The sequence below is a fragment of the Cetorhinus maximus genome, chromosome 15, assembly GCF_964194155.1.
Source record: "Cetorhinus maximus chromosome 15, sCetMax3.hap1.1, whole genome shotgun sequence".
Classification (NCBI taxonomy): domain Eukaryota; kingdom Metazoa; phylum Chordata; class Chondrichthyes; order Lamniformes; family Cetorhinidae; genus Cetorhinus; species Cetorhinus maximus.
Genome location: NC_135893.1, coordinates 92553314 through 92568547, shown reverse-complemented (window position 1 = coordinate 92568547; position 15234 = coordinate 92553314). Strand labels below are relative to the sequence as shown.

At 43.4% G+C, this 15234-nt stretch overlaps 1 protein-coding gene across 2 annotated transcripts in view; it reads left to right on the top strand.

Annotated features, from left to right (window-relative positions):
• The window catches only part of rexo5 (RNA exonuclease 5), a 44682-nt gene that overhangs the window by 10179 nt on the left and 19269 nt on the right, over positions 1 to 15234 (top strand). For both annotated transcript variants that reach the window (XM_078558911.1, XM_078558910.1), the window contains exons 5-10: positions 1089 to 1182; positions 1732 to 1899; positions 2335 to 2423; positions 6064 to 6179; positions 12053 to 12191; positions 13597 to 13691. In XM_078558911.1, coding sequence (XP_078415037.1) covers positions 1089 to 1182; positions 1732 to 1899; positions 2335 to 2423; positions 6064 to 6179; positions 12053 to 12191; positions 13597 to 13691 — 701 coding nt within the window. The remainder of the gene's footprint in view (positions 1 to 1088; positions 1183 to 1731; positions 1900 to 2334; positions 2424 to 6063; positions 6180 to 12052; positions 12192 to 13596; positions 13692 to 15234) is intronic.

The window sequence follows — 15234 nt, the reverse complement described above, 5'->3', positions numbered from 1 at the left end:
ATCCATCTCATCATGTTCAAAGATTGACCAGCTGATTATTAAAAGTGTATAGGGGCATCTGAGGAGAGCCCAGCTACAAAATGATGCATTCATTTGTAGAAAACAGTGTAAGTTAATAAATAATGCAAGATGGATTAAGTCCATATAATTTGATACTTCTCAAAGTCTTTTTGATAGCATCTGCAGAAAAGCCTATTAAAAAAACAATACCCCAGGTGTATTTCTGATGAGAATTTTAATAATAATGACTCTCAAATGAGCAGAATGTTTTGCAGAACACTCAGTCCTGACATGACTCTGTTTTAATTTACTCCTTAATATTGTACTAGGTTTCAGTTTGCATCTCAAAACTTAAATTAGGATGTCTGTCTAGTTGCAAATGATAAAATGAGTTATAAGATACCAGCTGCGCTTAAAACCATCTCTCTCACTGTGACTCACATGGCCTCTGCACATGTGCAGGAAGTGCTCCCCCTAGTGTAGCGGCACAAATAAACGCAGCTGACAGGATTTCACTTGGCTGGGATGGGCCGCATGGTCAAATTAACCAGTGGGCACTTGCCACATACATTCACATACGGCGAATGACCACTTGGCAAGACAGCTGCCTCCCCTCATGAAACTGTGCAACAGCATGCGAAAACCGATGCATTTATTTCTAACATAAAGGCATCTCTCACTCTCTATACATCTCTCTCTCTCTTTCTCTCTCTCTCTCTACATCTCTCTCTCCTCCCTCTCTCTCTCTCTCTCTCTCTCTCTCTCTCTCTCTCTCTCTCTCTCTCTCTCTCTCTCTATCATGCTTTCTCTCTTTCTCTTCAGGTCCCATGCCCTAAGAGGGAGTTGACCATCATGGACTTCCATGCATTGGTCCATATTTATGGTTGACAGGGTACTGCAGTGGTTTGCCATTGCCTTCTGCAGGAAAAAGGCATCATGCCCTCAAAAACAAAGTCAGCCTACTTTGTGCATGACCATAAAATGAACAGTTTCTTGCAGAATGTCCCCAATACCAAGAAGATCACATTTTTGTTTCTATTGTTGTTCAAGCAATACTGTCTTTTATTCATCTTTCTGCTTACTTTCAGAGATTTAGCATGCCCCCTCCTCCTGATGATTTTCTGCTTCGTATTTTTGGAACTGATAAATTTCCCCCACAAGACAAAAGTCCAACGGTCAATGGTAATGACATAACCACAAAGGAAACTTATCACACAAAATAGTCAAGAGAACATGGTTTATTTTTTTTCTGGCAATTTTGAGGCAAGAAGCGAGATCGAGTTGACTCAGTTCAATCTGCTTTGACTCTTGGTCTGTATGTTCACTGAAATTAAGCAGCTTTTCAGTTTGTAGCTGGCCTCTTATTACCAGTCTGCCTGTGAACATACTGGAGAAGTGCATGTGAAGGCACATGTCCAGTTTAGATCAGATTCTTACACCCCTGGATTATACTATTTCATGATTAGGTATTGGTCTGTACAGGAACACTGCTGAATGAAATATACTCAAACCACTTATGGTCAAGTGACCAGCACCAGTATATCCAAAATAATATTGAAAATAGACCCAAACTTAGTTACACGTGTAAATATTTTCAAATTAAATATAAATATGTGGGTTTAAAGAGGGTATGGGGTAGCGTGTGGAGATTGGGTCTTCTTAAAAAAAAGATCAGATAGTTTATTATTCGGTTAGGATAAATGTACTAATACATTTTGCTATTTATTTCAGGCACCCCTGCAGTGAATGGTCATTGCCTAATGACAGAGAATAATATCCTCAGACCAACAGATCTTGACAATCATCCCATCATTATTAAATACGGCAGAAAGAAACAAGGCTTGACCAGTTACTTGCTGAATGAAGAAGAGCTGATTAAGAATGATTACCCTCTCGCAGGTCAGTATACTTCTCGGACACAGCTGAGCATACTTGTGAGGTTGAAGCTGCACCTATTTTACATTTTTGGGTTCCTTCCACCCTTATCCTGACTACATCAGTTTCTGTATTTAGATCACTTTCATGACTAGGTCCTTATTACCTTATGCCCTTGAGATTATTTTCACTGGAACCTGATAGCTCGATACGTTTTTGGTGAATTATCAAGATGCCAAACAAGAAACCTGCCTATAAGTTGCTCTAGCTGCTGGATCTATCCTCTGCCTACATATCCTAATTCTATAGAAAGATGTTGGATGATAAGGAATTAAATGATCAGTGTTAACTATCTGATTATGTTGCAGTTTATGTACTATAGCAGTAAAATGTCTTTACTTTTCTGCCATGGCTATGTAACCACAGTACTCTTGTACTTTATTTTTCAAAATATATTAGGCAATCCTGGTTCTGAAGGATTTGTCCAGAGTGGATGTACAGCTAAAGTAACTGACAATAGTCCATTGTTTGGCCTAGACTGTGAAATGGTAAGTTACTTCTCCTGTTTAAAGTCCATGGCAGTTAAAAGCTATAACTTGAGAATCGCTGAAAAAAAAGAGGCATGCTTTCAAGACTTTTTGTCTTGCACTCATCAGGATAGCTTGTAAGAAATTTCCACTCAGAATGCAGCATGGAACAAAATCTTAGGCAGCAGTCATTCCCAGTGCATTCCCCAGGACAATGCCTTGACCAATCAGAGTCGACCTGCCTAGTTTGAATTTGAGCAAAGCTGGGCACTTAACTGTTCCATGCTGCATTCTTCATGGCAACGCCTCCACTAATCAGAACCCACTTGCCAACCAATCAGCAGTCTCTTCACATGCAGTATAAATTCTTATTTCCCCCATTACTGTTGGAAACCTTTTGCGAGCTATCCTGATGAGTGCAAGATGAAAAGCTTTGATAGCTTGTCCCTTTCTTCAGCAATACTCAAGTTCTGTACAACCAAATGATTAAAAGTTATAAGTTAAAGCGAGAGAAATGTGGATGGTTTGGGCCAAGTTATGAGTGGCAAGACCTGAGGTATAGAAAACTGCCTATGAGTCCAGAATTCTTTAGAGAAAATTCTGTGATGGAGAAACAATGTTCCCTATTTTTCCCTCTTGTTATTTATAGCCCATGACATGTGCCACTTGTTTTGGGTCGCAGTAAGGAGAGCCTTATGTAACATTTGTAGTTCTGTTGGATTTTAGAGGAAATACTGCACTCATCTTAACTCAAAGCGCATATTTTGCCAGCTCCAAGTGTTGTATAAGTGGATGCATTGCTTCAGTTTTTAATAATGAGAAAGCTAACTACTAGAGATGCCACCACTTAAATATAGAGCTACTCCCTGCCTGGCCTCAGGCACATTCTGGCACTTATATCTTTCCAAATAATTTCATTTGTGGGGCTTCCTTTTGAAGAATAAAGATTTTATACAGTGGCAGAACATGCAAAATTATTCACTATGACGTTACTGTTGTTATGTAGGCAACTAATGGCAGCCAGTTTAGACACAGCAAAGTAAATTAGATCATTGACCAGTTAATATACTTTTGGTGGTGCTGCTTGAAATATGACCAAGACATTGGGAGAACTGCTCCTGTTTGAATAGTGACATGAGATCTTTTACTTCCACCTCAGTTAATTATCTCATTCAAAAGATTGCACTTAGAATAGTGCAACATTCCCCAAGTACTTCTTCACTGATGTGTCAGTTTAGATTATATGTGTTTAGTCTCCAACCATATCTTCTGACTCGGGTGAGAGAGCCACTAACTCCACCCTTAGAAAGCTGAATGTTGCACTCTTCAACTACAATGCACATGAAGCTGAGTACCACTTAACTCATTCACTGCTAGTTATTTTTTGTGAAATATGTAGGCTTTCAGAACAAACAAGCACCATTAGGAGGGTTGATGGAGTAACCTCATAAAAGCAGAAGGCACCACTCTTAGGGTGACTTTGAAAATACAAAATGATCCAGCAAAATTTAACATTTTAAACTTAATGCAGCAGTTATTTTAATATTTAACAAATATATAACAAGGAGAATATAATGTGTGGAGGTAACTAAAAAGAGCTTGGATTTATATAGCACCTTTCACGTTTAACAGGACTTCCCAGAGCCCTTCGTGGCCAGTTTAGTTGCTGTTGTAATGCTGGGGAATGTAGCAACCAATTTACATGAAGCAAGATTGCACAAACAGCAATGAAGTAAATGACCAGACATAATCTGTTTTAGTGGTGATGGTCAAGGAATAAATTCAGGCCAGGATGCCAGGAGAACTCCCCTGATCTTTTTCAAATTTGCCATGGGATTTTTTATGTCCACCTAATGTGGAAGACAGGCTTTCAGTGTAATATTTTACCCAAAAGACAACACCTCCGACCATGAAGCATAGCCTCAGCATTGCAACGAAGAGTCAGCTTAGATTATGTGCTCAAGATTCTGGTGTGGAACTTGAACTGGTAACCTACTGATTCAGAGACACGAGTGCTAACACTCAGACAAGGCTGACATCTAACCTGAAGTGACAATATAGAATAAAGGGTTCAACTCTAAAAGGGGTGCAGGAGCAGAGGGGCCTGGGTGTATATGTGCATAAGTCATTGAAGGTGGCAGGACAGGTTGACAGAGCGGTCAATAAAATATACATTATCCTAGGCTTTGTTAATAGGGTCATAGAGCACAAGAGCAAGGAGGTTGCGTTGAACGTAGTTCAGCCTCAGCAGGAGCATTGCACTGAGTTCTGGGTGCTGCACTGTAGGAAAGATGTGAAGCATTGGCGAGAGTGCAGAAAGTATTCATGAGAATGGTTCCAGGGGTGAGGAATTTCAGTTATGAAGATAGTTTGGAGAAGTTAGGATTGTTTTACTTAGAGAAAAGAAGGGCAAGACAAGATTTGATAGAGGTATTCAAAATGTTGAAGGACCTGGTCAGAGTAGATAGGGAGAAACTGTTCCCACTCGTGAAAGGATTGAGCACAAGAGAGCACAGATTTAAAGTAATTGGCAAAAGAAGTAAAAGCGATTTGAGGAAAAACATTTTCATGCAGCGAGTGGTTAAGATCTGGAATGCACTGCCCAAGAGTGTGGTGGAGGCAGGTTCAATCAAAGCATTCAAAAGGGAATTAGACTGTTATCTGAAAAGGAAAAATGTGCAGGGTTATGGGGAGAAGGTGGGAGAATGGCACTAAGTAAATTGTTCATTTGGAGAGCTGGTGCAGGCGCAATGAGCAGAATTGGTCATCTGCACTGTAGCAGTTCTGTGATCCTGTGCATTTGTGGAAGGCCAACAAGGCAATGGAATAAACAATAAATGATAGGAACCTGAGGAGCATAGAGGAACCTAGGGACCTTGGACTGCCTGCCCACAGACCTCTGAGGCAGCTGATCAGTTAGATAAGTTGATCAGGAAGGTATACAGGATACTCGTCTTTATTAGCCAAGGCATAGAATATTAGTGCTGCGAGGTTATGCTGGAACTCTGTAAAGCACTGGTTAGGGTACAGCTGGAGTACAGTGTGCAGTTCTGGTCACTGCACTGTAGGAAAGATGTGATTGCACTAGAGAAAGCACAGAGAAGATTTATGACGATGTTGTCCGGATTGGAGAATCTTAGAGCAGTGGAGGCTGAGGGGAGCACTAATTGAAGCGTGTATAATTTTGAGGGATCTGGATAGAATGGATAGGTAAACCTTAATTCCCCTTGGTTGAGGGGTCCAAAACCAGGGGTTATAGATTTAGAGTAAGAGGTGGGAGGTTTAGAGGGGATTCGAGGGGAAATCTTTTCAACCAGAGGGTGCTGGGAATCTGTAACTCATTGTCCGAAAAGGCAGTAGAGGCAGAAATCCTCATAACAGTTCAAAAGTACTTGGATTGCCACTTGAAGTGCCATAACCTACAAGGTTACGGACTAAGAGTTGGAAAGTGGCAGGGCGGCTCTTTGTCAGCTGCCCCGGACATGATGGGCTGAAAAGCCTCCGTTCATGCTGTAAATTTCTGTGATTCTATGATTAGACTTGACTTTGTGAAATAAATACACATAACACTGCTCTACAATTGCAGTAGCTTCAATTTCTCTTTTTACTTAAAATTTGAATTGCAGGTATTTTATTGTTATATTAATTTGAATTATTCCAGTGCCTGACTACAAAAGGAAAAGAGCTGACTCGTGTTTCTATTGTCAATGCAGAGGGATGTTGTGTGATGGATGAGCTGGTGAAACCAGACAACCAGATCATCAACTACCTCACCAGGTAATTATTAAATTGTTAGATTAATAGTGGATATTTGAAATAATAAGATCGTCTTACTAAGATAGTGTAGGCCTGCTTCATAAATGTAATAAAAGGTGTCCCTTTGGCATCAAGTGTGCTGATGCAAATTTTTCTTCAACTATTTCTGATTATCAAAGTTTTGTGTCTTATTTTTATGTGGCGAAGTTTCTGCTATGATAATGTATTATGTGAACTGGGTGTTTTCAGCTGCCCCTCAGTCGGCAGAACTTTCACTTCTTGGAGCAAGGCCCAATTCAGAGACGAGCACAAAATCAATGCTGACACTCCAGTGTAGTACTGAGGGAATGCCGAATTATCGGCAGTACCGTCTTTTGGATGAGACATTAAATTGAGGCCCTGTCTGTTCTCTCTGCATGACAGATTCCACAGCACTGTTTTAAATGAGCAAGGAAGTTCTCCGCGATGTCCTGGCATAATACTTGTCCATCACTTAAAAGCAGATATTATATTGATGGTGGGACCTTGCTTTGTTTCTACATTACAACAGTGGCTGCTGTGTTTTGACATTATGACAGTGACTATGCTTCAAAGTTATCTTACAGGCTGTATAGTGCTTTGGAACGTCTTGAAATTGTGAAAGGCACAATATAAATGCAAGCTTTTTCTTTCATTGGTATAGCTTAGTTGGGGGTGGCGGTGGTGGGGAGTGGCTGAATTGCTTGCATAATTTCAGGAGTATTTGGCATTATAATGGTTCTAAAAGCAGTGTATTTTGACTAGTGATTTTGTGGAGTGCAGAAATGTTTGATATGGGTTTGGGTATTTGGCAGTAAAACATGTGTCTTCCTGTCTGGGTGTTTACAGTGGCAATTTGCAGAAGGCAAGCACGAAGCTGGGAAGATTACTTCTCGGGTCAGAAATGTTACCATATGTTTTTCTAATTCTTTTTGGAAGAATATACTTTATTCATAAAATATCTGAAAGAAATGGCAGCCCAAACTTTGTCGCTCATGCGGCAAGTCTGGTCATGTGGCAGCCAACTGCAGCGCAGTCCTCTGCAAGAATTGCAAGCAGGAAGGGCAGAGACAAAGGACTACAAACAGACTAAGTGCTGCAACCTGTGTGGCGAGGCAGGCCACCTCTACAAGACCTGCCCCAAACGCTGCCTCACTTATGCACAGACGGCCAAAGCCAACGAGGGGGAAGCAAATGAAATGGTCAGTGTCACTACTACCAAGGACACCTGCAACCCTCCAACCACAAAGGCCTCCAGCGAACACAATGGGACAAAGCAGGACACGGAGATAGACGAGGTGAAGGAAAAGATTGAGGCAGCAGACAGCCACATAATTGCACTGCCCCCTGAACCTCCCACTCCTCAGCAGAGCGAATCAATGGAGGAGGAACCAGCAGAAAACTAACAGGGGGAGTGGCAGCTGGTGAAGAGGGCCAAAAAGAAGAAGGGGCTAAGAAGGGACCAAGCCGCTTCCCAGACAAGTGGCAAGAGGCGTCCCCATCCGACACGGATGACAAGGGCTGCTGCTCTTCGGACGAAGAAGGGCAAGAGTGGCACCAACAGAAGAAGCGGCAAAGCTCTAGGGATGTGGAGGAGGAGACACCCGAGCTCCAGAACATTGGAGACAATGAGGAGACCAGCGCACCCCAACTTTGCCCTCAACTTGAAGAGGCCAGCGCACCCCAGCCTCAGGAATCTGGGAGCAGTGAAGCGCTCAACGCACCCCAGCTCCAGGAAGCCAGGAGCAGCAACGCCCCAGAGGGGGAGTGGATCAGAGAGACTTCTCCAACAGAGAACAATTCAAAGCTCGTTCCTTACACAAACCCCCAGATGCCACCTGAGCAGAACATCTACAGTGGGGTGATTCAGGACAGTTTCCTCAGCCCATCCAAAGTGAGACAATTTGTGAACACTATGGGTATGCAGGAGCAGACCAAAGGCCCGGAACTCTCAAAGACAGTGGGTTTGGTAAGCGACAAAATGCTTTAAAAACAGGGATAAAGATTGTATCCATAAAGGTGTGTAGCGTTAAATCTACTACGCAATGTATTGTTACCTTGGATTACCTTGCCAAGGTCAAAGCTGACCTGTTTCTGCAGGAGTGTGCGATACCGCACCTCAGCTCCTACAGGCAATGGTCACAATGGTGGTCCCATGGGCCATCGATCTGGTCAGGAGGAAACGACTCACGTTCCTCCGGTCTGGGTATTCTGCTGCAGGGAGGCAACTTCACTGTCTCCGAGGTTAAGGAGGTGGTGGGCAGACGCCTCCTCGTGGCAGACGTAATGTACAAGAATGCTCCACTCCGGTTAATTAACATGTATGCCCCGACTCAAAAGAGCGATTGGCTGGCGGTCTTTCAGCTGCTGCTGACGACTTCCAGGCCAGTCATTCTGGGCAATGACTTCAACTGCATCATCGATGCAGCTGGATGATCCGGCAGGGCCAACAGCAGATTGGATGCCACATCCAGATCCCTGATGGAAACAGTAAAGGATGCCAAGCTGCACGACATCTTCAGCAATCCTGTAGATGGAGCGCAGCGTAGATACACTTGGCCGCGGCCAGATGGGTCCATCCGTTCCAGGATAGACTTCCTGTTTGTGTCCCATGTGTTCACAGTCAGATCCACCGACGTCAAACCGATGTTCTTCTCTGACCACTGCCTCTTACTGGCTGACTGTCATTTACAGGAAGACCAGAGGATTGGCAGGGGGACATGGAAGCTGAACATACAACTGCTGACCCCAGAGAACATTGAGCAACTTAAGAGGGATTACAAAGGTTGGAGAACCGTGAAACCCCTCTTTGAGTCCCTGACTCACTGGTGAGAAGCGATCAAGGGAAACATCAAGAGGTTTTTCATCCTCAAAGGCATCCAGAAAGCTGGAAAGGAACAGAGGGAAATATCTCAAGTCCAGAAAAACATGCAGAACCTGCTCTGGCTGCAGTCGATGGGGGTCGCTGTCAAGGAGGAACTCCCAAGAGGTGAAAAGCCAGCAAGCCTCGCTCTTTGCCTCAGAGGTCTCCAAGATCATCTCCCGGTCCAGAGTCCACTCCATGGAGCAGGATGAGACGTGCTCACATTTCTTCTTCCAAAAGGTACACAGAAAGAGCTCTGTGATCAGCAGCCTGAAGGAAGAAGATGGCTCAGTAAAGCCATCGCAGTCTTACATTTTGAGGATCAGCAAATCCTTTTACGCCGGATTGTATGACGTGAAGCCCACAGACAGCATGGCCTCCCAGCCCTTCCTGTCCTCTATCACAGAGGTCTTAGACGACAGTACACAGGAGAGTCTGGACAAACCACTAACTCCTGACGAACTGACTAAGGCCCTTGAGTCCTTCAAGAAGAGTAAGACTCCTGGAAGTGACAGCTTACTGGCTGAGTTGTATTTGGCTCTGTGGGGCTGGATCGGCCCAGACCTGCTAGAAGCGTATGAGAGTATGCTTCTGGCTGGCAGCACATCAGAATCCATGAGGAAAGGCATCATCACCTTCATCTACAAGCGGAAGGGGAAAGGAAGGAAATTAGAAACTGGCGACCCATTTCACTATTGAATATGGACTATAAGATTCTGTCCAAGGTCATTGTCAATCGGGTCAAGTCTGCTCTGGAGTTGGTGATCCACCCTGACCAGACCTGCACTGTGCCCGGCAGGAAAACCTCTTGACAGCCTTGTGCTAATATGGGGTACGATTGCCTACGTACAGGACAGGAGTGTGGACACCTGCTTCATCAGCCTGGATCAGGAGAGAAGGCTTTTGACAGAATATCGCACACCTGGCGGATGTGCTCTCCAGAATGGGGTTTGGGGAGGCAATCCGCAACTGGATCCAACTGCTCTACACCAACATCAGTATCGCAGTCCCAATCAATGGGTGGGAATGAGAAAGCTTTCCAATCAAACCTGGAGCCAGGGAGGGCTGCCTTCTCTCCCTTGTCCTGTTTCTGTGTTGCATAGAACCCTTTGCTGAGTCCATCAGGAAGGATCCGGGCATAGGAGGAGTGACGATCCCAGGCAGTGGAGGCACTCAGGTCAGAGCCTCCCTGTACACGGATGGTGTCACCATCTTCTGCTCAGATCTGCTGTCAGTGCACAGACTGATCAACATCTGCGACTGGTTCGAACTGGCATCAGGAGCCAAGGTAAATCGTGGCAAGAGCAAGGCCATGTTCTTTGGGAAGTGGGCTGACCGATCCTTAGTCCCCTTCACCGTCAGGTCAGACGACCTGAAGGTGCAGGGGATATGGTTCGGAGGGACCAGAGCATGCGTAAGCTGGAAGGAGCGCATGGCTATGGTGGAAAGAAAACTGGGCATTTGGGAGCGACGTTCCCTCTCCATTGCAGGTAAGAACCTGGTCATCAGGTGTGAGGCACTCTGTGTTGCTGTACGTGGCACAGGTCTGGCCCATTCCTCACCCCTGCGTGATGGCAATCACCCGAGCCATCTTTCGCTTTATCTGGAGGTCGAAAATGGATCGTGTTCGCAGGGACACAAGGTACAAGCCTCTAGATAAAGTAGGAAAAAACGTGTCCAACATCGCCCTTATCCTGATAGCCGCCTTTGTGTGCGGCTGCATCAAGCTGTGCATAGACCCTCGGTATGCCAGCACCAAATGTCCCTAGGTGCTGAGGTTCTACCTGTCCCTGGTGTTGCGAAGGATGGGTCTGGCCACGCTGCCCCGCAGAACACTCCGAGTAGTTGGACCGTGTCATACCACCTGTCCCTCCTGGAAACATTTGTGCAGAGAAACGCCTTTGACCACAAGTCCATCAGGTGGTGGTCAGCACGTAACATCCTAGAGGCCCTAAGGGAAAAGGAGATGGTGGATCCTGTCGGATGGTTCCCATAGCAGACTATCAAAATAATTTGGCAGAATGACTCATTGCCAGAACTTTCCAACAAGCACCAAGATGTAGCTTGGCTGGTGGTGAGGAAGGCCCTCCCCGTCAGATCCTTCCTACATGCTAGGAGTCTCACCCGCTCTGCACGTTGCCCTCGAGGTGGCTGTGGTGGGGAAGAGACCGTTGTTCACCTCCATATGCCTTTCTAATGTGATGGGCTTTATGGACAACATGAAACTGAAACTAATCAGTGGCAATGTGAAAGTCAACCTGTGCAATCTCACATTTTAATTGTTCAACTAAAGTATTGATGACCTACATATTACCTAGGGATACAGCCTTTGTGACAGAATGTTATTGGATTTTGATATGTAATATAAATAAACCCAATGATCTCATCCAGACTGTTTTAATATAAGCAGAGTCAGAGAATATCCAAAGTTATATTCTGCTTGACCTTACTAATTTGCATGCTTTAATTTGAAATAAACCAGTGTGTTGAAAATTTCCAATTTCATTAAGTTTGTTCTGGTAACCATGTGGACTGAAATAAAATCTTTAAACTCTGCCTACTGTTTTCATTCATAAACTCAAAAATCCCCCATCTAATTTTAACCTACAGTATAACTCCAAATTGTTATTGATCTTTTTGGTGAGAGCTTATAAGCCTTCTTCAAATATGCGAATAATATAAGCTGAGAGTTGTAACCTCCATCCAGTGTCTGTAACATTAGCCCTCCAAAGCATGAGTTACCTTTGGATTGATTCTTTTTCAGACTTACTTAAATGTTTCAATTTTATTGAACTAAAGTAGAATTATATGGTAATTAAGTATGTATAATAAATGAAAATTGCCTTAATCATAAAAGAATATTCTGGCTAAGTCCCAAGCAAAAGCTGTATTTGTAAGTTTGATCTTTTTTAATTTTGTAATTATGAAGACATTTTATTAAATTGGAGTTCAGCAAATAGTGATGAAATGTTATGAAATTGGAGTTCAGCAGTGTCACAAATTGCATATTCAGGTTCTCTGGGATTACTAAAACGATGCTGATGCCAGTGAAAACAAAGCTGAAGGATGTTCAGGCCAGGCTGAAGAAGGCCTTACCCAATGATGCTGTGCTTGTGGGCCATTCTTTAAACAATGACTTGGAAGCTTTGAAAGTAAGTATTGTACATGTCTCTCTAATTTTTAACACATAATTGTCATGGATTTGAGGCTGATTTTAGAACTGAGATGTAAGGTGTCTCTTAAGGTCTCTCTTACTGTGACATGAGACCTGACACGTCTCTCTTAATATGTCTCTTGAATAGTTAGATACCCAACAGAGTTTTGATAATGCTGGTAGCACAGTGGGTTAATAATGAACTGTTATTTCACGACTAGGAGTTAGGTTAAATTTAGACTAGATTGATGAGAGGAAATTCTATTTAAAAATAAATAAACTATAGAGATAAATATCCAGCCCCACCCTGAATAGAACCTGGGAGGCTAATCGGCAGAATGTGCCCTTTAATACCAGTGGGAGGCCCAGCGCATTTTGAGGGCTTAGCCTCATTAGAATTCAGCCAGCTGACTCCAGGCAGGTATGGATCTCCCTGGGACAGCCCAATCCGGAAGCAAATTGGCCAGGATTTGAAGGACCGGGGCGGGTTGGGTTGGAATAAGATGGTGTAAAGCTGGAGCAACAGCGGTGTAGGTTGGGTTTTGTGAACTCCAGAAGTGCATTCCTGTCTCTCCCAGCACAATAAAAATATGATAAAACCTGTCTGTGGGCTCCTCATTGGCTGGCTGCCAGCTAATATTGGATAGAGTGTGCTAAAATGGCAAACAGGCTCCTATTTCACAGCATTGATACAGTGGAGAAAGAGACCATTCGGCCTGTTGTGTTTGCACCGGCTCTCCGAATGAGCAATTCATTTAATGCCGTGAGTCATTCCTTAACTTTCTCAGGGGTTGGACAGAAGACCTTAAAATCCTCACAGCGTCCCTCCCCCCCTTTAAAATTTCACAGTAAAATAATCTTGGATAGCCTCAATGTCATCTGCTCCAAAGGAATTCAACCCTTAGCAACGGATTGCCATCAAAACATAACATTATTTTATCAGCCTGTGAAGAAAGCTGCAGAAAATGGAAGACACACTTATAGGACAGAGGGTGCTCTTGTAACTTTGAAGATCAAATCTATTTTAAGATTAATGTAACATGATATACACTGTGTCTGACCCCACGGGTGATTGATGCTGTTGCTCTGTATCCAATAGATACATGTTCTAATCCTAAACCTTCTGTAGCTTTGTTTTGATGGAATCAGGTATACATATAAAAAGATTTTTTTTGTGTTTCTACAAGGTATTATTTTCATTTGGAGTTTCAGTAGATAATATTCCTTGATTTTTTTAATGCTGTTGATTTTAAAACCATGAACTGGCTTTAAGAAGTCACTAACTATAGCAGGTGCTGCATGGGAAACAAGATTAGTCCACGAATTGATATAATTCAGTATAAATTTTTGCCATTTATATTTTGCAAACTTCAGTAATGGAGTGCAATTTATTTCTCTTGCAGATGATTCATCCAAATATTATTGACACATCACTGCTTTTTGCCAGAGGTTTGGGTCGAAGGTTTAAGCTGAAAGTTTTGGTAAAAAGCGTCCTAGGGTGAGATCATTGAGTTTATTTTCAAATGGACCTGTGGGGGTTGGTAGAGTAGGGGAGACTTACAGAAGGGAATGTTAACTACTGATGAACACTTTGGCTGAAATATTAAATTATGATCAGTATTATTAGTGAATTCGTTGGATGTTTGCATCAGACTTTTTATAAAGGAAAAAGAGTGATCCCTGTTTCAGGGTACAGAATTCCTTCACTGACGTCAATGCCAAGTCTGGCTTTGCACTAAAGATGCAGCTCAACACCATAATATAGATATAGATAAGAAAGGCTTTTCAACCCATCTCTTTATAAAGAGCTTACAATGCCCTAGTTCCCACAGATTGTTTCTTAAATGAAATCTATTTCCAACTCCCTTAACCCATTCCCAAAGAAACTCTTAGGTGTCAACCTTTCTTTCCTGACCCCCATATCAGCTGAACCTTTTCATTAAGAACTGACATCGGCCATCTCGATTTCTCTGCTCCCTTCACTCACTCTAAGCTATCTTCCTCTTAATTTGCAGCACTCTGTTCTCTCAGGTCCAACCCTAACATTATCAAACATGCTGACAAAGGTGGTGCAGTTGTCTGACATACTAACCTCCACCTAGCAGCGGCCAAATGCCAATTCTTTGACACTTCTTCCGACCTCCCTTGGACCATGATTCCACCACTGAATATCAGGTCAATGCTTCCAGGACTATCACTGATCTCATCCACTCTGGAGATCTTCCCTCTGCCTGCCTGCAACCCCATAGTTTCCCCAACCCTGAAAACCTGCTTCTGTCTGCTTCCCAAAATTCACAAACTGTACAGTCATGGTGGACCTATTGTTCCAGCCTGTTCCTGCCCCACTGAAATGATTTCTTCCTATCACAGCTTTATTTTTTTCTCCCCTTGTCGAGTCTCTTCCCACCTACATCTGTGACACTTCCAATACCCCATGTCACTTTTACAGTCTCCAGTTCACTGGCCCAAACCATCACCTTTTCCTTCCAACCCCTCTACACCTCCAGCCCCACTTAACAGTCTGAGAGCTTTCTGCTTCTTCCTTCGTCCACCACCACCCTCCTCTGCCTGGCTGAACTTGTTCTCTCATTGAACAACATATTTCCTTCAACTTCACTCACTTTCTCCAAATGAAGTGGGGTGTTGTCGGTACCTGCATGGGTCCTGTTATGCTTGCCTTTTTGTGGGATATATGGAATATTCTTTGTTCCAGACCTACTCAGGCCCCCTCTTTCAACTCTTTTTCCAATACATTGATGTCTATCAGTGCTTGTTCCTGATCAACCTGAGCTGGAAAATTTCATCCGCTTTGCTCCCAATTTCCATCCTTCTCTCACCTTCATATGGTCCATCTCCAACTCTTCCCTTCCCTTCCTTGGCTTCTCTGTCCCCATTTCTGGGAATAGGCTATCAATATATATTCACTATAAACCCACCAACTCCCACAGCTACATTGACCACACTTCCTCACACCCTGCTTTCTGTAATGACTATTCCATTCTCTCAGCTTCTCCCTCTCCATCTGTTCAAACAATGCAACC